The sequence below is a fragment of the Leuciscus leuciscus genome (assembly GCF_965113295.1).
Source record: "Leuciscus leuciscus genome assembly, chromosome: 3".
Taxonomy (NCBI): domain Eukaryota; kingdom Metazoa; phylum Chordata; class Actinopteri; order Cypriniformes; family Leuciscidae; genus Leuciscus; species Leuciscus leuciscus.
Window position 1 is genome coordinate 25283438 of NC_138727.1, and position 22899 is coordinate 25306336.

Here is a 22899-nt window from a genome sequence, read left to right on the forward strand (position 1 = left end):
AAAAACAGTTCTTGGAATCAGAATAAATAGTGAACAAAATGCATACCTACAGCATGAATGAAATCAAGAAATCAAGTTTATTTAAGGTCCACACACTCCTAAACTGAAGGTTTCTTACTTGCTCTTGCTGCACTCCTGACAACGGAAATGGTTTTTCACATAATAAACCATTAAGTTTATCACATAGAAAATCTCATAAGCTCACTAAAAGAGCCCCCCCTGCGGTAGTGCAGACTTTCCACCCTCAGTGACGAGTGCCTAAATGTACACCACAACATCGATGATAATACCATTATATATTGCTTCTCAAACAAGTTGTTTTGCTTTATATAAAATAATTAAATAAATAAAAGGGTAACACCAAATATATTATATTAAAAGTTACAAAATACCATGGAATATATTAATGAAGAGTATGTGTAAAATAGTGAGTCTTTAAAGCAACTTAAAAAAGACAGAAAAGGCTCTGTCACTTAAATAGTTTGGACATAGCTGTAGTCAATAATTTCAATGTTATGAAACACTGACGCCCCATTTACATGAACTACCAATGTTATGACACACTGACGCTCCATTTACATGAACTACCAATGTTATGACACACTGACGCTCCATTTACATGAACTACCAATGTTATGACACACTGACGCTCCATTTACATGAACTACCAATGTTATGACACACTGACGCTCCATTTACATGAACTACCAATGTTATCACACACTGACGCTCCATTTACATGAACTACCAATGTTATGACACACTGACGCTCCATTTACATGAACTACCAATGTTATGACACATTGATACTCCATATGCAAGCTCCCAGTATTGTGACATAAAACATCGATACTTCATACGCAAGCTCCCAGTATTGTGACATAAAACATCGATACTTCATACGCAAGCTCCCAGTATTGTGACATAAAACAATGATACTCCATACGCAAGCTCCCAGTATTGTGACATAAAACATCGATACTTCATACGCAAGCTCCCAGTATTGTGACATAAAAGATCGATACTCCATACGCAAGCTCCCAGTATTGTGACATAAAACATTGATACTTCATACGCAAGCTCCCAGTATTTCTATAGGCTCAATACTGTTGAGACAAACTTCTCTTGATAGAAATTATTCGGTTGTGCACAAAGTATTTGACTGCTTTCCAGTCTCTTTCATTATCATTTACAATCTTGTTTTCATTTAAGAATCTTTCACAATCCACTTTTCCGGGGACTTTCATTTCCTTTAGGAAATTCTTGAAATGGTGTTCAATGATTTTACTCTCCTTCTCTGACCAGGTCTTTCGGGATTTTCCTGTTAAAATAAATTAAGTAAATAAAATTAATTGAATTAAAGAATGAACAAAATTTCAATAATGTAGATTTTACAAAGCTGAAGAGCACAGTAAATTCTTAAAATACATGTCAAGATGTTTCATGTAGATACAATTATTTATGGTAAGTGGAATAACATACCCTTTTTATTTAAAGCCAGTGGTGATATACTAAAGTATGGAACTGCCTCTCTTGAGGCTGCAGTCTTTATTGAGGTGGCAGCCCTTCTTTCAAAATGATCATCCTCTGTAATCCTTTTTTCAGATTCAGCATCCTCTGTATCTGAGTTGCTGGAGCCCCCTTCAACTGTAACAGAATGATCAGTCACATTCTTTAAAACTAAAAGTAGATTTTAACAAAGTGTGGACACTGAAATGTTTTAAAAAGACACATACACATAAGTCATTTACTTACAGTTGATGTTTGGTGTTATGTCCTCTAGAGATTTTCCTTTAAATTTGCCTATTCCACTTTGCAGGGCAAAAAGAATTCTGCTCACTTTTGCCACTTGCAAGGTTTCTTCAGGCAGTCTGTAAAACTCCCTATGGACTTCAATGTTGTGACCCATGAAAGTTGCTAGTTGGTCTAGTTCATGTGTTTGCAGGTTAAGTAGCTGAGAAACTGTGGCTACATGTTTTCTCAACTTTGTAGATGTAATGTTGTCTGGATGTTTAGCCCCACAGTTTTCTGCAAATCGCTTTAAGCTGTCACAACCACGGATGCTCTCCTGTGATCCATAAAAAGGACGAGCAAATATGTAGGGATTGATAGGGGAAATCCCAACATCTTCTCTAGTTTTAATTAGAAGTTCCACAGATTCTGTGACATTTGTTGGAAATAGTACTGGTACTTTGCGGCCTCGTTTCCCCCGGACCTCTACTCTGGTGAGATTCTTACAGAGTTTCTTCTCAAAAGGTGACAAGCTCTCCATAATTTCATCCTGAATCATGTGTTTGTTTCTCTCCAGGTATGTTTTGACTTCCATCCTAGAAACCTCACCTTCTCGACGCCGATTGAATAATATCAGCTGTGCTAGAGTCACCTGAGAGAGTTCACTCCATGACCTTTGTGATGTGTGGTCAATGTGTGCTTTTTTGTTGACCTCCTCAAGACACTTTAGATGATCCTGGAGCTTCTTTATGTCTTCTGCTAAATGCAGCATTTGTGGACTGTTCCACTTTTTCTGGTACAAGGTTTTCAGTGCATTGGATGAAACATGAATTGTCCATTCCAGTTCAATTAATTTACTGAATTGCTCTGCTCTTCCCATCAAGGCATCATCCTCTTGACGTAAAGCCTCTCCCTGCAAAATATAGGACACTTTCACAAGGGAATGGCGCAGTTTTAGAGCTGTTGAAGGGACTGCGAATCGGTTTGTTGAGTAATCAAATCCAGTCATCTTTTTTACTCCCTCAAGTACTGTGTTGAACTTTCCTGGGTTGATCAAGTCCTTCAAAGCAACAATGTCTTTGTCAATAGTTCTTGTCACTAGAAGAAGTCTTGCAAGTTCTCTCATCTTATTTCTAATGTCTGCCCGGTGCCGTGAAACTTCTCCGTTTTTGAGGAACATTCTCTCACCCAGTGACAGAATCAACGGGTCAGATTTTACCACTTGAGTAACGGTGTCATATGTCATGTCTTCAATAACTTTTTTAAGTCCACTGGAAACTTCATAGTCCATGGGCAACATCAGAGAACAACTTGCCTGAACTTTTCGTTTCACTGGTATATTCTCTTTCACTTGTAATTTGCAACATTTTAGATGTCTCCAGAGATCTGTTTTGACATACATAGCAAAGCAAAACTTGCAAGGCAGATAGTCCATTGCTGTTGACTCACAAGTTGCTTGTCTTTTTGGTATGATCTCTCCTTTCCCAGAGGATAGGACTGAACTGTTATGGTGGTAGTTTCCCATGTTCCTTAATTTGGCTAATAAAAGAGTACGCATGTTTGAGCCTGGGATGTGTGCCAGTGCCTTTGCAACTTCAACTTTTTCAGAATGTTTCTGCTGTAGATGTCTTGCAATTTTTGGATAAGGCTTCTCACAGTAAAGACAGTAATTCTTCTTGTCATAGATGCGTTGATGTACACTGTTTGAGGACATTTTTACTTTGATTTTATGTTGTTGAGAGCTACAGCCATGGGCACTTTCATCTATTTCCATCAAAGTGTTCATAAGTGGTTTTCCTTGGATGCCTTCTGCTACTTGTCCTTCAGCTTTTTTTGTTTATTCTTCTTCTGAGATTTCCAGGGAAAGGGAAACCTGTTGTTCAGTGTTGTTCTGAAATACAGAAACACACAACTGAAATGTATTTGTAAATAATAACAATGTTATAAATTAAACTTTTCCCCCATATATTAATAGTCTATGCATTATTCATCACCCGGTCATGTAATAAAAACCCTCATTACCATTTCAAACTCATATAAGTCCTCCTCAGTGTGAGAAGATGAATCCATCACGTCACTGCAAACACTTTCTGGCTTATCGTTGTCAGTACTCTCTAGGATGTCCATCTCATCTGACGTTTGGGGACAGCAATCCGCAGTATGCGTTCTGTCCTGTAAATCAATAACAGTGTATGAATTCATGTAACAAATCCATGTCCATGTTTGTTTTCTATCTAGAGCCTGCTGTTTATCTCATAATACCGTGTTTTAGAATCACTGTTGTCTTTTTAGTCTTCAACAGTTTTAAAAAAAAATATATTTAAAATGAAAATGAAAAGTACTTACTTCATTTTCATTCACATTGCTGGAGTTGTTTGTGGTTCCAGTGTAATCAGACTGTTGTACGAAACCTGTAAATGCACAACAATTGTTACGTATATCCAATCATTTAACCCTCTGGGGACCAAAAACGCGCCCGCGCGTTTTGCTCGTTTTTTTTTTTAGCAATGAAAAATAAACACAAAATGCTCTGTTAATTTTGATCTTTCATTTTCGTGTAATACATCAATCGATCCTGTTCAGTTTCTATTTTTTTTCTGTATACTCACAATAAAAATAAAGTGTTTTGCTTTTTGACAAATAAAGAAAAACTAACATGATGCTATTTCTGCCTTCTCTCTGCCAGTAAACTCCCATTTGAAATGCGTTCGAAAATTATCTATAACTCCGCGAAAATTCAGTCAAACAGGGAAACAGACCCACGGGCATGAAGCTTGAGATCGCAGCTTTTAAATGAAGTAATTTATATAAAAAACAAATATTATCAGCTTCTGTAATCTGTATAAAAAGAGAGCGACTCCAGTCGAGCTCATTACGAGATGATTCACAGTAATTTGACCACTCCCCGGAGAGCGCGTGCTATTCAAACGCAAATTCTGAGAACCATTTCAGTCTGTGAAACGCCCCCACATCAGCTGTAAACAAAGAGGCATAATATAGCCTACCTTATGGAGAAAATTTTCCGTGCTGATATGAGGAGCAGATCCCGCTGAGGAGTGAGGTAGGCTAAGTTATCCTTTCTCAAGTGTTAATGTGGAATAACGTTATGGAATAACGTTAGTGTAGGCCTATGTAAACAAAAAGATGAATCGCGTTTCTATAATATGAATCGCGTTTCTGTGAGATGAATGAAGGGTACATATTTGTAAAGACTGTTTAGCCTAAATATGAATCGCGTTTCTGTGAGATGAATGAAGGGTACATATTTGTAAAGACTGTTTAGCCTAAATATGAATCGCGTTTCTGTGAGATGAATGAAGGGTACATATTTGTAAAGACTGTTTACCCTAAATATGAATCGCGTTTCTGTGAGATGAATGAAGGGTACATATTTGTAAAGACTGTTTAGCCTAAATATGAATCGCGTTTCTGTGAGATGAATGAAGGGTACATAATTGTAAAGACTGTTTAGCCTAAATATGAATCGCGTTTCTGTGAGATGAATGAAGGGTACATATTTGTAAAGACTGTTTAGCCTAAATATGAATCGCGTTTCTGTGAGATGAATGAAGGGTACATATTTGTAAAGACTGTTTAGCCTAAATATGAATCGCGCGTCTGTGTGTGAATAAACTGCTTTGCTAGAGCCTACTGAGATGAGTAAAAATCGACTGAAATATGTTGAAATAAAATGTATTTGTATAAGCAACGTATTAAACTGCAAATTAACATTTATAGGCTATGCCCTAATATTTCATAAAAACAACGTTACAGTCAGGCGAAGTATGAAAGACAATATTTTGTTGACTAGATTTGGGTACAGTTTTTACTGTAGAATATACTGTCACATCAAATAAGCTTTTCTGCTCATATATATAAAATACTATTTTGTCAAAAATAAAGTCATAGACTAAGATGTTCCAATGTTGGCTATATTCAAACTAATGAATACATATGATAAAATGTAGGCCTATAATCTTTTCTTTTTTTTTTTTACAAAGAAAGAGTACTTTTTTGCAGAAATATTGCTGAAATTGTAATTATTGTTGTAATTGTAACCTTTTTAATAAAATAGCAAAACATATTTACAAGATAGATGTAAGCAAAATCTTAAATGGTCAATATAAGTCTTCTTCTAAATATATAGGCTATTTTGTCCTTGCATTGTGGCTCAGTCAGTGTCACACCTGAATGAATGGCTAATTATGCAGAGTCATTATGCAGAGTGGGTGGGACTGGGTAATCTAAGGTGTAAACTACTCCTCCCCCTCGCATATTGGCTTTCCAAGCAAAACCTGTTTTACACCATTTAAATCAATGTATTTTTTTTTTGTGAACGATAAAGCAAGACTATTTTCACATAATTTTGAAGCTAGAACTCCAAGAGAAAACATCCATTAGTCAAAAGTCTTGTGGGCACATATTTTGTATGAGTTTTGTGGTCTTATTTCAGCAACTTTCATTTTTATTTTTTTAAATAACCACTGTTGGGTGAAACATGCAATTGATTCTATTATGACTCATATAAACAGGCAAATATTGATTATAGCAATGCTTGTATGTAAAGGAAAACACTGTATACGGTTTTTATAAGAAACCTTAATGTATGGAAACAATGTAAGAGGTTTTTATAAGAAACCGTATTGTTAAGAAAAACACTGTAAAGAGTTTTTATAAGAAACCCTTGAATCTGGTTCATTAGAAATGATACTGAGACATGTTTAATTTGAAATTGTTTAATTGGTTTATAATAATGACACTGAGACATATTTAATTTGAAATTGTTTAATTGGTTTATAGAAAAGACACTGAGACTTGTTTTTATAAACATGTTTATTAAGAAATTGTCATTAAGAAAAGACACCACAACTGTTGCTTGTAAAGTCATTTATTGAGAAAATGGTTTATATAGAAAAACAGACCACACTGAATGTTGTAAACATGTATTAAGCATATGGCAGAGTAGAGAGACATTGAAAATGTATTAGAAAGAGCTTTACCAAAGAAAGAAGAAAAATGCAATCATTACCGTCTATGTGTTGCGGACGAGACACAGAAGATACAGTGATGAAGAAAAGGTCCAGAAGAAGGAGGACGGAGAGACAAAGGCTTTATAACTAAGTCCTAGGGGGTTTCCAGGAGAGGGTGACCAATGAACAAGTTTTAGGGAGTTTCCAGGAGGAGATTTCTGAAGATGTCCAAGAGTTGATGGACTTTAAAAGAGCTGGAATGACATGTCCAGTCAGACGCTGATTCACCAAGGACGGCCTCTCCGGTGTTAGATGCCTTGCCATTGCGCCTCCTGAAGATGAAAGCTTGTAAATTATTTGGTTTGGATTTGCTTTTATTTTTATTTTATATATTAATACCTTTCATGTAAACTAGTTAACCTATATTTAATAAATAAAAAAATACATATAATTGAAATTAAGAAGCTCGCCTGCCTTAAGTCTCTGTTTTACAAAATATTGAGCTGAACTAAACCACAGAGCAGTCTTTCGACTGAATTGTAAGTATGGGAATTTATATACTTATTGTTTAGAACGAATTCGACTGACTTTACCTAACCTGAGAATAAACAAAATAAGGTAGAAGGTGTTTGCACCATAAAACATGGCGCCCAACGTGGGGCAAATTGATCGTTGATTTCTGGCCAAGATCGATGAACAATTGCTCAAAAAACTAAGACCGTTGTGTGAACTGAACGTAGTGAGCTTTAGGAATATGGGAAATCCTAAAAAGACTCAATAGAAAGAGAAAATAATTCGTTAGTGAATTAAAGAAATAACCCTATGTAAGGGTTATAGAAAAAGTAGTGTTGTTATCTCAAAGGAATGAGATAGGTCTAAAAAGGAAAAGGAAATCCTATAGACAGAAGAATAATTCAGTGAAGAATTATTAAAATAACCTAGAAAGGGTTATAAGTGCATGCACACACACTACTAGAATCTCTACAGTAGCCTAAAAGAATTTATTATAGGATAATGAAAATCCTATAAAAAGAAGTTCTATTAGGAAGTAGAAGGCAACTTGAAAGAAAAGTTGAATGCGTCATTACGCATGAACTGTAGAGATTTGCTGATGCTAATAAAGGAAAAATTAGCATAGGCTGTATAAACTGTTCAGCGAAGTGCACGTCGCTGGATAGAGAGTACAGCATTGAATAAAACCCATATTAGAATATATACTTGGAGTGACCCTAGAGTAGAAGTATGGGAAAAAGAAGCGTTGAAAACAAATAGATCGGTAATAGAAATAGATTATAATCTATTTGTACTTTGGCTTCCATCCAGAAATCTTTTGAATAAAAGAGAATTTAATGAAACAGAAGTATAGCTTTAGCAGTAATACAGTGGGCACACGAGAGAGAGAGAGTGCCAGAGACAGTTCTGTGTGATGATACAGAAGTTGAAAGTATATTGTTGAAAAGTTCAGAAGAGAGAACAATAACAATATATGATAATAAACTAGACAGAATGCCAGGTGAATAGGCAGAAGAGGGAAAAATTAATTAATATGAAGAAGAAATAATTAATTTTGGAAATACTAAGAAGAGCTTTTTCAAGCTAAGATAGAATAAGAGGACAATTAATGATCAATTAAAGAATAAAAAATAATAATTACAAATTATTGAAAGTAAAAATAACAATGTTATGATCTAAAGTTAAGGCTATATAGAGAATGGTTGTTTTTAATAGAAATAAACAAATGATAATTGTTGAGACTGCAGTGCAGTTTTTAACCTGTTAGAAATACAGGCGTTAAAGAGATAAAAGAAGTAAAAGGGAGATTAAAAGTGTAATCTAGTAAGAATAACTTGGAATTGAGTAGCAAAAGATATGATAGCAGATTGTAACACTATGGTGTACTACTAAATGCTTTGAGTAAAAAGCTGAAATAATAATATTATCCTTAATTCAAAAGGAAATAAGTGGAAAGGTTATAATAATGAATTTAACCTCAATGGGGACAGGACAGATTGGAAATTAAGTAACAAATGTGATTAATGAAAGAATAATAGAGAATTCAGAAGAAGAATCTCTTAACATATGTTAAATAATAGAAATGAAGAGGAGTTTAAACAAATGTATGATAAGATAGAAGTAGCAGCAATGATTGCTGTAACAGCAGTCTTTAAGTTCCAGGGAGACAGACACAGGTCCAGGGACTTCTGAAAATACCCCAGACGGAGAGCAGGGAAATTATGAAGTGTATTAATCAATAAATAATACAGAAAGTGAAAATACTGAAATAAAGTTAGGAATATGACAAAACTAGAAAAAATAAATAAATTATATTGCAGTATATTGCAGTTGAAAAGAATAAGTAAACAAATTGAGGAATAAGTTTAAGGGATTAAATAGCAGTGAAAAGAGCGCTGATAAGAAACGGGGAGATCCTGATAGAGACTTGACTTATGGGCAAGAGAAACAGGCGAAAACCTTTGGCTTAAAAGAAAAAAAAAAATAGTTAAAGAAAAGGGATTGTGAAAGTCAGGAGAACAGAATAATATGATACAATTATGTTTTAAGTTATGAATTTAACAGAAGAATAGTGAGAAAAATATAAAGAGTTATAAAAACATTAAAACATCTGAAATAAAGAGACTAAAGAGAACAATAAAAAGGTCCGCAAGCTATAAAGCCCTTAAACTCAGAGATATCTGAGAACTAAAAGAGTGTAGACGCAAAGCAGAGGGAGGATGATAGAAGAAGACCTTTGACCTCTGAGGAGAGGAATCCAGTCAGACAACTGGAATTCAACAACCCAAAGAAAAGTGTAGGAGAAAAGTTTTTGAAGCCGTAGTTAAAAGATGCGGTCAGAAAACAGATAGAATTAAAATGTTTAAGAGAAGACCACAACGCTAATACAGATTGTTAAAATATCTAAAAATGCGGATTTAAGAGGAGAAGATATAACACTGATTAAGTCAGTATAGCTATAACAAAAGCAAGAAGCTATTGATAAAATTAGAAGTTTACCAGGGACAGAAGTGAAATATTGGCAATGAGAGGAGATGTTAATGCATCTAAAGACCAAATTACACTATTAAGTGTATGGCTATCAAAGAGGATGAAATACTTATAACAGATAAAGTAAGATAAATAAGAGAAGTAGGTCAGGAAATATCAAATAGGCACAAATTAGTAACAATTTTGAATACTGTCACTGAAAAACAAATAGAGGAAAATATAGCTGAGTATGATTTAAGCTCTCAGCATGTGAGAATAGTGAAGAAAAAGCAGCCTCCAAATAAATGAATAATAGAGACAACAGAAAAAGTAGATCCTTTGATAGCACAAAATGTTATATAAATAAAGATGACTTGAATTAATACAGAAGAATAGAATATAAGAGCCTGGCAGAAAATTATACAGGAATTTGTGAGGATGGAAATAAAAATGGTATACAATAAACAAGTTATGTCTATGGAAAAAGATAACCCTAGAACAAAGAAGATATGTGATGAGTAAAATAGAAAAATCAAGTATAAAAAGACTTGAACAGAATAAATTGTTAATAGAAAAAGAAATACAGCTTAATGAATAAAAATAGCTATGGATAAAAAGAAGGATACATTGAAAATATTTAGGCTGTTAAAAAACAGGTGTGACCAAAGAGAATAATAAAAATAAAAACTGTTTTGTCAATTAAATAGGTTAAATAAATTGAATTTATATTAGACAAAGCTGCTCAGGTGTCCTCAACAGCAGAGCCAATTCTATTTACAGATGAACATTTATATTCAATGAAAGAATAGAAAGTGCAGACAATTTACATGGAGGAAGACACTTAAAGAAAGTCTTGAGATTAAAAGTAAATATTGAACAAGAATATAAATGAAAATGGAAATAATTGATAATATTAAGAATTAAAAGAAAAATTACTATGGGCTTTACTAGAAATTCCCTATTTAAGAAAATATAAATGCGATTGTGGAATAAAGTCTATTAGTACTTAGTGAAGCATATACTCATAAAAAACTGAGTAAGATACATAAATTAAAAAGATACTATCCGATTAATATGATGGATAAAAGAAAATTAAATAAGGCAATACAAGAGTTATTAGAGCAAGGAGTTAAGGAAATTACTTATGCAATAACAAAAAGTCCTGTACAATAAACACCAAAATAAGATGAGACTTTTACAAGTAACAAATTATAAAGCACTAATTAGAGTAAAAAAGTCAAATAGGCATTATGGTATTAATGCTAGTAATACGACTGAACAATTAAGGAATGGCAAATTTCTCTGAAAATTGGATTTGGTTAATGATTTTTAATCAATTCCATTAACAGAGATTAGTTAAGAAAATACTTAATTCTGTAAGAAAAAAAAAAATAATAAGAAGAAATTGATGAAAGAGCGGATAACAAGTCTAAGAAACCCAGAGAGTATTAGAAAGATACAAAAAGAGGAAAGGGGCTCATAAATCATATGAGAAATATAACTCCTGAATTTATTCAGAAAGATAGACAGATGTATGATACAATAAAAGGCAATACGTTGTATTGTAGTGAAGAGACAGAATAAATACTTCTAGAGAAAAAAAAAAAAACTATTATTAGCTCCTAGAAGGAAGAGATGAGGAGAGGTTGATCTATATAGATAGATTTAACTGGTTATTAATTTATAGCAAAGAATAAGAAAAACAATATACCAATATGTATATTAGAGCGTGTTAAAGTGTTAAGTGTTTAAGCTGGGAAAAGAAATTAGTAAGATATGCAGAATTACCAAGTCTTGTAAGAGAAACCAAGTTAAATAAATAATTAAAAGGATAGAATCAGTACCGATAAAACAGTGAAAAGACATTAAACTAAATATAATTATAACATGGAAAAGTGATAAAATTAGTTGGGCAACAGTAGGATAATACATGCTTAGATGCAAAAGGTGAGGATATTAAATAAAGAGCGTAAGCTGTGACAGAAGAAATATAAAGAAAATTAAAGGCAAGATAGATAAATTAAAAACTCTTGAAGAAATAAGAGACCAGGGAATAGTCCTGGGTACAGCTCAATATGTAGAAGTTACAGCTGTATTCATTTAAGAGCATTAGAAGGGCTAAAAGAAATAAAAGCTACACAAATTGTTATTATAATGGATAACAAAAAGGTTGAGACAAGTTTAAAAGAAAACTTAGACATTTAAAGACAGAATAGGTATGCTAAGTTTAACAGAAAAAAAATATATATATATGATGAATTAGGGAAGAAGATTAATGAGCGAGTTAGGAATTTAGACCTAGCAGTGATTTATCAGAGTCAAAGTAAAACACAGAGATAGCTTTAAGAAATAATAATAAATAAATTAAATAAATAAGCAAGAATAACACGAAGAATTATAGTTAAAGAAAATGAGACAGTTGTATTGAAAAATACATGATTAAATGCAATATTCTGTAAAACTAAAAGTGATAATACAAATAAGGATATTAGTATTTCTCATTTGAGGAATGAATAGAGACAAGTTCGAGTAATGTGTTGAAATTGTGTTAGAAGGGGAAGAGTAAAATGAAAAAAAAAAATAATAATAATAATGCTAGAATCACACCAGAAAGAATCGACCAAGGGTGTTGATTGGAAATAGCTGGACCTTTGAGTACTTGGTTAAAGTTTGAAAATAAATATATATTAGTAGCAGTAGATAGTCTTTAGGCAAATACCGTTAAAAACACTATTGTAAATATCTTTATAAAAGTAATCGAGTTACTGACAGTATGAGTTAGACTCGAGAATATTAGGGATAATAAAACAATGTACTTTGTCAGAGGAAAGTTATGGTTATATGGAAAGCGTAAAGTTTTGCACAAAGCTTTGTGGAATGGACCAGAAAGCAGTATAATGTGCAGTGGGAACTTTACAACGTGTATTTAGAGCAAATCATAAGAACATAAGATCGGAAGAAAAGAGAGAGAAGTCATTATATTGGCCATCTAAGTATGAATTGATTGTTCTTTACTGTTGTTGTGAAGCGTCCTTGAGATTGGAAGAGGCGCTATATAAATTAAGCATTATTATCAATTAAATATTTTAAAGATTTAATGACTACGGAAGCTAAAGTATTAAAAAAGTTGATAATGATATTAGAAATTAAACATTGGATTAAGAAAAATTTGAGTTTGGTGAAATAAGAAAGGAAGGAAAGTAGAATTACCTTAAAGAAAAAGGCATTGTATCTTACCAACAATGTAAAATAACTAATTAAAGACCAAGAGGAAAAAATAAAAAAAGAGAAAGAGTATAACATGAACTTTTATTTAAAAACAGTGAAAAGAAATAGGTCTCTTACCTATATTTGTGATAACTGCGTTAAAGATCCTAGAATGGAATAGAACAAACTCATTCTAGCATGTATGTGTATGTAAGACAGCAAGAATGCAGAGTTATGGGGTAATAAAACTACTGATAGCGTTTCTCTGGATGGAGCCAGTTAAAGTTAAGGAATACAATAAGCAAAGCTATGCAGGATTAAAACCGGTTGAAAAAATGATATGAATGAAATAAAGCTAAAATAAACAAGAGGCTGAATATGGCAGAGCAAGTAAATGAGGCTGTAAACAAATATTGTAAATTTGTTGGTAATGGCTTGGACATCTGACACCGTAAGTATACAAACTAAGACAACCCTTGACAGAAGGGTAATATGTGTTAGCAGATTTCTAGAAGGGGAATGAAGCTCAATTTAAAGTGAAAAATCTTCTAACACATAAAGCAAGAGCTTGGAACTTTAGAAGTGATACTAAAGAGTGACTAAGAAGGAGCCGAATGATTAATGACTGAGAGATGTCTTACAGAGAGCTCAGAGATGTTCCAGAATAACACAGTGATAAGAGAAAGGCTTGTTTAAGTCAAATGTTATGGTGACATTGATAAACATAGCAGTAGTTGTGTTAGTATTCTGGGTTATAGTAACATTTAATAAGAATTTGACTATAATAAATTAAGACACTGAAAAAATAAATAATAATAATTGAGATATACCATAATATATAGATCCTGATTACAAAAAATGTGAATAAAATACATTTTAGTGACAATGGAGAGGAGTAGTATACAATAGAAAAGTATACGCTAAATGAAACTTTGCAGAGATTAAGAAATCTAATTTATAATTTAAAATGGTATAGTAAAACCAATAAAAGCTGAAGTAACCTTAAGAAAGTGAAAAGTATAAGGAAAAAATAAGTTTTTAAAGATAGCATTACTTTAAATGACTACAGTTATAACTCTAGATGACAATCACAATGAGTGTGCTAAAGATGCAATAGGAAATCACATATAATGTGTAGTAGTAAGATAGTGAGAAAGATTAAACAATCAAGTAAAAAACTTGAAAAGCTGGAAAGATGAAACTGTATATGGGTAGGAAATTGGGAATGTGAAAATAACTTTAATGAAAATAACAAATATAAAGATGAATGTTTAAGGCTAACATTTTCAGAAGAAAATGAAATTAAGACTCAAAGAGTGAGAACTAAAATAAAGTTGAAGCAATTACAAATTTAGAGAAATCGAATAACAGAAATTATACAGTATTGATCAGATGATAATACAATTTAGACTGTTAAATGTGCTGGAAGATGTAATGCACAAGTATGGAAAAATAATTACAATAAAACTTAAGGGTCTGATAAAAGGCTCAAAGTTAGGGCATTATAGTACGAATACAATATAATAATACAGAATGGGTAAAATAGTATCCCATACCTACAGTCTTGATGAGATGAAGTAATAACTATGAAGTAATAATTAACGGGGAGATTCCTAAAGGAATTACAAAATATTATGTAAGAGACAAAATATGCCACAACAAGCATATACATGGAATTTTAGTGGTAAATTGGTAGAGGATGAGGAATTATTCAATTTGAATAAATTCTTGACTGTAAAGTATTTTGAAGAAATGATGTAAAAAAGGCATTGTTTAATGATGAAGAAAGAAAACACCTTTGCTAATTAGATAAGAAAAATAACAAATATAGAACACTGAAGTGGATAGTAAATCATACTAGAATGAAATTAAATATAGTTACAATAGTGTTTTGATTATTATTGAGTTGTCTGGTTTAGGAACGATTTTGAGAATATTTTGTTTAAATTGTTAAAGGAATGAAAAAGGGGGATGAATAAATCCTATGACATTGACTTATGTACGAGTATACCATCACATAATAGAATAGGTGTTGTGAGACTTTATAAAGCAACAAATGTCTAATAACATCAGAGAACTAGAGACTTGAGATATCAGCACATCTCAACTTGATATACAGCAGACTGACCTCTACAAAACCTTTTAGAGGCCTGGAGGAACATGCCATGTTCAACACTGGTAGATATACATTTATTATATCTAGAAAAAACTTTATGCAGTAATGACAACTGAACATGGTAAATAATGAGAAGAAGAAGTAGTATTGGAAGTTATGAAATGGCACAGTACTTTGGACCATAATGTGTGTATAGGAACTTAGGAGAACATCTACTGGACAAGTGTTATCCAAAAATCAGAGTTATTGGATTTTAGTTAGAAATTATGAATGTAAGAAATGTCATGAAATGTTGTGGGAGAAAGAGGTTGCATTGTCAATGGGAGGTCTTTGTTACACCTGTTATGAAAAAACAAATATAGTGATTTGGTATACTGAACGAGGCGTAATTGAATATTGTATAAATGTGTTTGACTTAGTGGAACACATTAATGTAGAAATAGTAGACAAATTCAAATACATGTTCAAGGTGCTCCAGCCAGAGGCCCGAGAAATATACAGTGATTTATCGGCTCATAAAGTCTGGAGAAAGGAAGACCAGTTGTTTGTACATAGACTACGTGCTAGACGTACAGAGAATAATATAAAAGTAATCAAATTTGATGGAATATTTTATCTTAGCGCAGAAAACGATGGATCCACAAGTGAAAGAAAAGCAGACTCTCCCGATCCGAGGGACTCACCAGAATTTCCAGAAGGGTCGGGTGGCCGTTGGGAAGGTAGAAATACTGAAAGCCCAAATTCCAGCTGTCAATTCCTGCAGGAAATGTTTGATTAATGGATGTGGCCGCACCTTTATCTGTGAAATCTATGGTGGACAATTGATCGGAGCTTGTTTGCATGAAGTAACGAATGGCAAACTAATGCGAGTTAAATTTGGAGGTTAGTTAGTTATAATTAAACAGAGTACAGAAATCTGGCCTTCCGGAAGTCCGGTACAGGGAAAAGTTATTGAAAATAAATTAATGAAACCAAAGAATAAGAGACCTTGGGTGGAGCACTATATGAACATTATTCAAATGAATGTCTCTACTGAGAAAGGTCAGGTGTATGCAAAATTGTCAAAAAGAGAGGGTGTTACATGACTTACTTGACTTTGGAAATAAAAGAATAAATTTGCATAAAGGGGCGTGTTGGGTGAAACATGCAATTGATTCTATTATGACTCATATAAACAGGCAAATATTGATTATAGCAATGCTTGTATGTAAAGGAAAACACTGTATACGGTTTTTATAAGAAACCTTAATGTATGGAAACAATGTAAGAGGTTTTTATAAGAAACCGTATTGTTAAGAAAAACACTGTAAAGAGTTTTTATAAGAAACCCTTGAATCTGGTTCATTAGAAATGATACTGAGACATGTTTAATTTGAAATTGTTTAATTGGTTTATAATAATGACACTGAGACATATTTAATTTGAAATTGTTTAATTGGTTTATAGAAAAGACACTGAGACTTGTTTTTATAAACATGTTTATTAAGAAATTGTCATTAAGAAAAGACACCACAACTGTTGTTTGTAAAGTCATTTATTGAGAAAATGGTTTATATAGAAAAACAGACCACACTGAATGTTGTAAACATGTATTAAGCATATGGCAGAGTAGAGAGACATTGAAAATGTATTAGAAAGAGCTTTACCAAAGAAAGAAGAAAAATGCAATCATTACCGTCTATGTGTTGCGGACGAGACACAGAAGATACAGTGATGAAGAAAAGGTCCAGAAGAAGGAGGACGGAGAGACAAAGGCTTTATAACTAAGTCCTAGGGGGTTTCCAGGAGAGGGTGACCAATGAACAAGTTTTAGGGAGTTTCCAGGAGGAGATTTCTGAAGATGTCCAAGAGTTGATGGACTTTAAAAGAGCTGGAATGACATGTCCAGTCAGACGCTGATTCACCAAGGACGGCCTCTCCGGTGTTAGATGCCTTGCCATTGCGCCTCCTGAAGATGAAAGCTTGTAAATTATTTGGTTTGGATTTGCTTTTATTTTTATTTTATATATTAATACCTTTCATGTAAACTAGTTAACCTATATTTAATAAATAAAAAAATACATATAATTGAAATTAAGAAGCTCGCCTGCCTTAAGTCTCTGTTTTACAAAATATTGAGCTGAACTAAACCACAGAGCAGTCTTTCGACTGAATTGTAAGTATGGGAATTTATATACTTATTGTTTAGAACGAATTCGACTGACTTTACCTAACCTGAGAATAAACAAAATAAGGTAGAAGGTGTTTGCACCATAAAACACCACGCATAAACATTATTCTCTTAAAAATACAAACATCTACATACATGTTGCTCACATATTATGGTAGGCCTGTTTGTGCTATATAGAGTGAATTTACACCTTTGCCATTAACATGTTTATAAATAACTGAAAAAAGCACAAATGTCAGAGCATGTCAGAACATCTCAAGGGCCCCAAAAACAGCTTGGTCCCCAGAGGGTTAAGGATGTTTGTTTTTTTAAGTACATTCTTGTAAAATCTACAATGTTTTATTAATGAGGTGAAGAGAAGAGTATACGTCTTGGAACATACATGTGAAAGACTGAAGGCATTCCTCAATGGTGGGACGTTCTTCAAACGATTTAGAAAGCATTCTGCTAATAATATCTTTTTGTCTTGTCCATCTTTCTTCACATTGAAGAGTGAAGTTACCCATTCTGACATTTTGAGATAGCCCAACTGGATCCTTGGAGTAGGGTGTAGCTGTCTGATAGGGGTGCTGCCCATCCGTCAGGATGTAATGCAACAAGCATCCTGCTACCTACAAAAGTAAAAGATTATTTCAAAATGATTTCAGTAATGGTCACAACTAAACTGTGCAGAATGAATAAAGATGATTGAAATAATGAGAAAATGCTGCTGTGCTCAAATGAAAGCTGCTCTGAATATTAGCATTCATGACAATTGAACATAGAACAAATCTATGCATTTTTGGCAGAAATGATGACTATATATTTTCTTTTGATAAATCATTGTGGTCACAGACTAAAATAGTATTAGAACTGCATACATGTAACCTGTTAATTCCTTTGAACCCAAACCCAAGAATTGTCATCCCCAAATTAAATAGGGGATGTTCATGAAGTTTTTGGAATAGAAGCATAGTTGTAGTCTAATTATAAAGAAGACACGTAGCAACGTGTTGTTATAAAATCATAATTACAATCATTAAGAAAAATAATATATAGGCTTAAGTTTTATAGTTAAGTATTGTAGTTTAGAAAATATTTTTCTAATTAATATTTATATGACAAAACATTTGAAATTGGTCCTTGTTGCAGAACACAAACCCAATGAAGCCACAGGTCTGACTATGTTTTATTTCAAATCTGAAGATGATAACTCCAAGGGCCAGATTTAATAACAGCTTGCTCCAACACAAACCCTCTTTTGTCATTAAAAAACTACTGTCATGATTTATATGAAAGAACTTAACAGTTCTAAGTAGAATGTTTTAAAATTGTGGTAATTGCAACATAGTGTGAAAGTAGCATATGACAACATGGGGTGGTAGTGGCGCAATGGATAAGACACATGCCTTTGGTGTGAGAGACCCGGGTTCGAATCCACTGTGAGACACCAATGTGTCCCTGAGCAAGACACTTAACCCCTAGTTGCTCCAGAGGCGTGCGACCTCTGACATATATAGCAATTGTAAGTCGCTTTGGATAAAAAGCGTCAGCTAAATGAATAAATGTAAATGTAAATGTAATCTCTCCTGGTAACAGGTAAATAAAGAACTGGCACCTTATTTTAACACAGCATCAAACCAAGGCAGTTTATTAGATTAAAACCATGTTTTTGCTCCCAACTCTTTTATAAGGTCATTCAAGCGTTTGAAATACCTTCCTTCTGTGATCTGATGAGGCTTAGAGGATAGAATAGTTTATATACTGTCATAAAGGCTATAGGTGCATCAAAATGTGTGCACTTATGCACTATCTATGCCATTTGTAGTAAAAATAGTGTGAATACTTATGTAAATACCCAAGATTGTATATTTTTTCTTCATATTATACTATTATTCTTCAGCATACTATTTCTACCTGCTTTATGTTCATTTACAGTGACAGCTAGATGTCCATATAAGCAGTGTTGGGTAGTAACTGATTACATGTTATCTGGATTACGTAATCAGATTCCAAAATGTAAGAACTTGTAATTCGATTATACTGCATTTTAAAATACTTGTAATCATACCAGACTACTACCACATACCATTAGTTTTTATTGATTACATAATTTGATGTTATTCTCACAATGACATTAAATCATTCATAATTAATTGGTTAGGGTTAGGTAACCCTAACCCTACTATTGATTTATCTGTTTTACTTTTACTTTCTAAAAAGCTTATATATGTTCAGAAGCTCTTCTAGGTTTGTGGAACAGCACAACTGACTATCACTGAAAACTGAGTCCCATACAACAATTGATCACTGGATTTACAGAAATCATTTCACTTTTAAGGAGTGTTTTCTCAACATTGCAACATTGCATATCTAAATCATCTCCTGACGAACATATTCATTGTTTGAATTATCGAACATTTAACCTCATTTTACCATCTTTTGTCTTTCAAACTAAATACAATTTACATGCAAAGCAGAGATTCCCCAACTTTTTGCCAGTTGAACATTTGATTGTTTTTTATTTATTATTATTTCTTTACATTTTTATGATTGAATTACTTTAAAGATTTTCATTTAACTCACAAACCCCTGCAGATCCATCACAAACCCCAGTCTGAGAAGCCCTGACCTAAATGCACTTCACATAATTGATAACAATTGTTTTATATATTTTCTTTCTCATTGTATTATCAATATGGGACAAGATTAATAATAAATTAATAAATTAAATTAAATTGTAGTTAGATTGAAATCTACATTATTTAGATTTCATCATTGACTGCAATTTGTGTCATGTAATTTGGAATCAGTAAACTGAGTACAATATTTAAGTTATCTACCCAGCACTGTGAATAAGGAATTTCATGGAACATCATAATTGTATTTATCTTAGTAAGTTCTGGACTTTCTGCACAAGGTCATAATTCATTTGTTAATGAATGGAAAAGACAATACATGAGAGTATACTGGTTACATTGATTCATTTAGGATAAAAATATAAATAAATGATACTCCTCTCTGAAATGTGAATTAAATATGAGAATCCCTCAATATTTCGCCAAATGTGCTCACTTTTGAACTGAAAACCCAGAGGAATGTTGGGAAACACTTTATTTTGATGGTCCCTTTTGAACATTCTGCTAACTAGAAGTAACTTTGTAACTGCATGTCAACCAACTGTAATTACAGTATTAGTAGACTGTCTGCTTAATATCTACTAACTCTTTATTGTGATAAACCCCAACAGACATTATACTGACTATATGTAACTTTGCAACTACATGCCAACTTATTCTAACTCTAATCCTACCACTCTACTAATACTCAATAAGAGTTAGTAGACATGAAGGTGCAACTTTACTTATAGTCAACAGAATGTGTTAAAGGGACTATCAAAATAAAGTGAAACTGAACATTGTTTAGTCAAATGCTTGCATGATGACCATATAGCAGATTTTTTCCCCTGACACAAATTAAGAAATTGAATGGTAACACTTTATAATAACTGCATGCTATTAATCATTAGTTAAGCATTACTAAACGGTTAATTCATCATTTATAAATCATTAATAGACATTAATAAGCAGCAGATTTAGAAGCATATCTATAATGTTTAATAATTGTATTTTCATACTTTATTAATGATCAATTTATCATTACTAAATTAAGTATTGCATTATTTACAAACCAGTTACATTATTTACCATTATTTACAAACTAGGAGTTGTCATTGATTCATAAGATCACTTAGAAAGTGTTATTCAGTTAGTTATAAAGCATTTAGTAGTGGTCCGTTAACTATTTTTGTGAGCTCATCTAAAGTGAGGACTAGTTATGCCTTGATAAGCATTTACAAAGATTTAAAGACTCAGTTTTATTCTAAACAGAAAAAGGAAACAAACACACACAGTGATACAGAACACAGAAATATTAACAGCCTTTAAATCTCCTTTATAAACGCTTTACAAGGCATAACTAGTCCTCACTTTAGATGAGCTCACAAAAATAGTGAACTGACCACTACTAAATGCTTTATAACTACCTGAATTAACCCAGAATTACAGTAGAAATACATGTTAATAAACCATTTATTAACACACTAAGTAACTATTACTATGTCTGAAAAATAATATGTATTTAAACAGTTTATTAATCATTTACTTACACTTTCTAAGTGATCTTATGAACCACTGACAACTCCTAAATAACTGGTTTGTAAATAATGCAATACTTCATTTAGAAATGATAAATTGATCATTAATAAAGTATGAAAATACAATTATTAAACACATTATAGATATGCTTCTTACTGTCACCATGATATATTTATACTAAAACAGAGGTCAAAAATTTAGGTTTGAGTCTTACATTTTTTAAATAATAATGTATAGTTTACCAATTCTTTTTTATTTATTTATTTATTTTTACATTAAAACTAAAAGTAACTTTGATCTAGTGTAATTAAAGAACACTTCAATGTGCTGGCATCCTCCCACAAATTAACAGGTTTTAACATGATATTTTCAACCCTTACCTGGATATCTGATTCTTTCTTGTACTTGTATTGCATGCCTCCAACATCTTCATAACTTGACCAAGAAAAAGATCCAGCCATTTGAGAGAGCAGTGTGGTTTGTGCCAGATCCAGTTTTCTGCTTGCTCCAAAGTCTGCGATGTACAGTTTATTGTTGATATCTGTAAAAAAGTAAAAATGCTCATAAAAAATTTAACATTTAAAATGACATCCACATTATCATATGCTCATGTATTTTTAATGGAAATTTCTGCTGATATTACAGGATAATTATAGCTATGGCTAATCCACAGACTGCTCTTACCAAACAAAATATTTTCAGGCTTCATGTCTCTATGCAAAATTCCATATGAATGCAGTTCCTGAAGTCCTTGCAGTAACTCCTGGCAGATCTCTAGTCTTCGTTTCTCTGTCAGGCTTTTTCTTTCAGGAAAATCCTTGTTTTCAATCAGCTCCATCAGACTATATTCACAAAGAGGTGAGACAAAATAGGCAAAGTAAGTGTCTTCCAATACTGAAATGTGTTGCAGCAGGTGCTCTGCTTGTAAATTTTTTGAACTCAGGAAATGAGCCATTTCAATTTCAGTTTTGGAAACATGTTTGGAAACTCGTTTCACTGCAACTTTGCAGTTGTTGAAGACTCCTGGGAAAATCTCAGCAGCATTGCATCCATTTGCAATCTTCATTTCTGTGTTGATAACAAGGTCATCAATTTTCATCACACCAGGCTTTAAATCAAGGTTTTCAAATGAATCCTTCCATCGTGATTCCTGTAAAATGCATAAAAGCATTTAGCAAATGCATATTTAAATGTAAAAAAATGTATACATTTACATTTACATTTACATTTATTCATTTAACTGACGCTTTTTATCCAAAGCGACTTACAATTGCTATATATGTCAGAGGTCGCACGCCTCTGGAGCAACTAGGGGTTAAGTGTCTTGCTCAGGGACACATTGGTGTCTCACAGTGGATTCAAACCCGGGTCTCTCACACCTAAGGCATGTGTCTTATCCATTGCGCCACTACCACCACCAGGTATACAGTGTATACCTTTCATGCAAATTCAGCTGAAGGAACAAACTTCTATTTACCATTTTTTCCTTGATCTCTCTGAATGTGGAAGTAATGTTTTTCTGAAACAAATTACATTAAAAGCAATCACATTTTATGGTAATACAGATTTCAGTTTACATTAGATAAT

General features: G+C 32.8%; 2 protein-coding genes across 2 annotated transcripts in view; both read right to left on the reverse strand.

Annotated features, from left to right (window-relative positions):
* Positions 1-22899, reverse strand: part of LOC309495519 (baculoviral IAP repeat-containing protein 2-like) — a gene marked incomplete at its 3' end in the record, with an annotated part of 281365 nt that overhangs the window by 75232 nt on the left and 183234 nt on the right. The window lies entirely within an intron of this gene.
* Positions 1984-22021, reverse strand: LOC309494678 (uncharacterized protein; the record flags this gene model as incomplete). The annotated part of the gene is made up of 6 exons (XM_082164092.1): positions 1984-3622; positions 3754-3903; positions 4078-4142; positions 17559-17787; positions 21693-21853; positions 21997-22021. The coding sequence occupies 6 exons, from the start codon at positions 22019-22021 to the stop codon at positions 3569-3571; spliced, it is 684 nt and encodes a 227-aa protein (XP_082020218.1). The 3' UTR covers positions 1984-3568.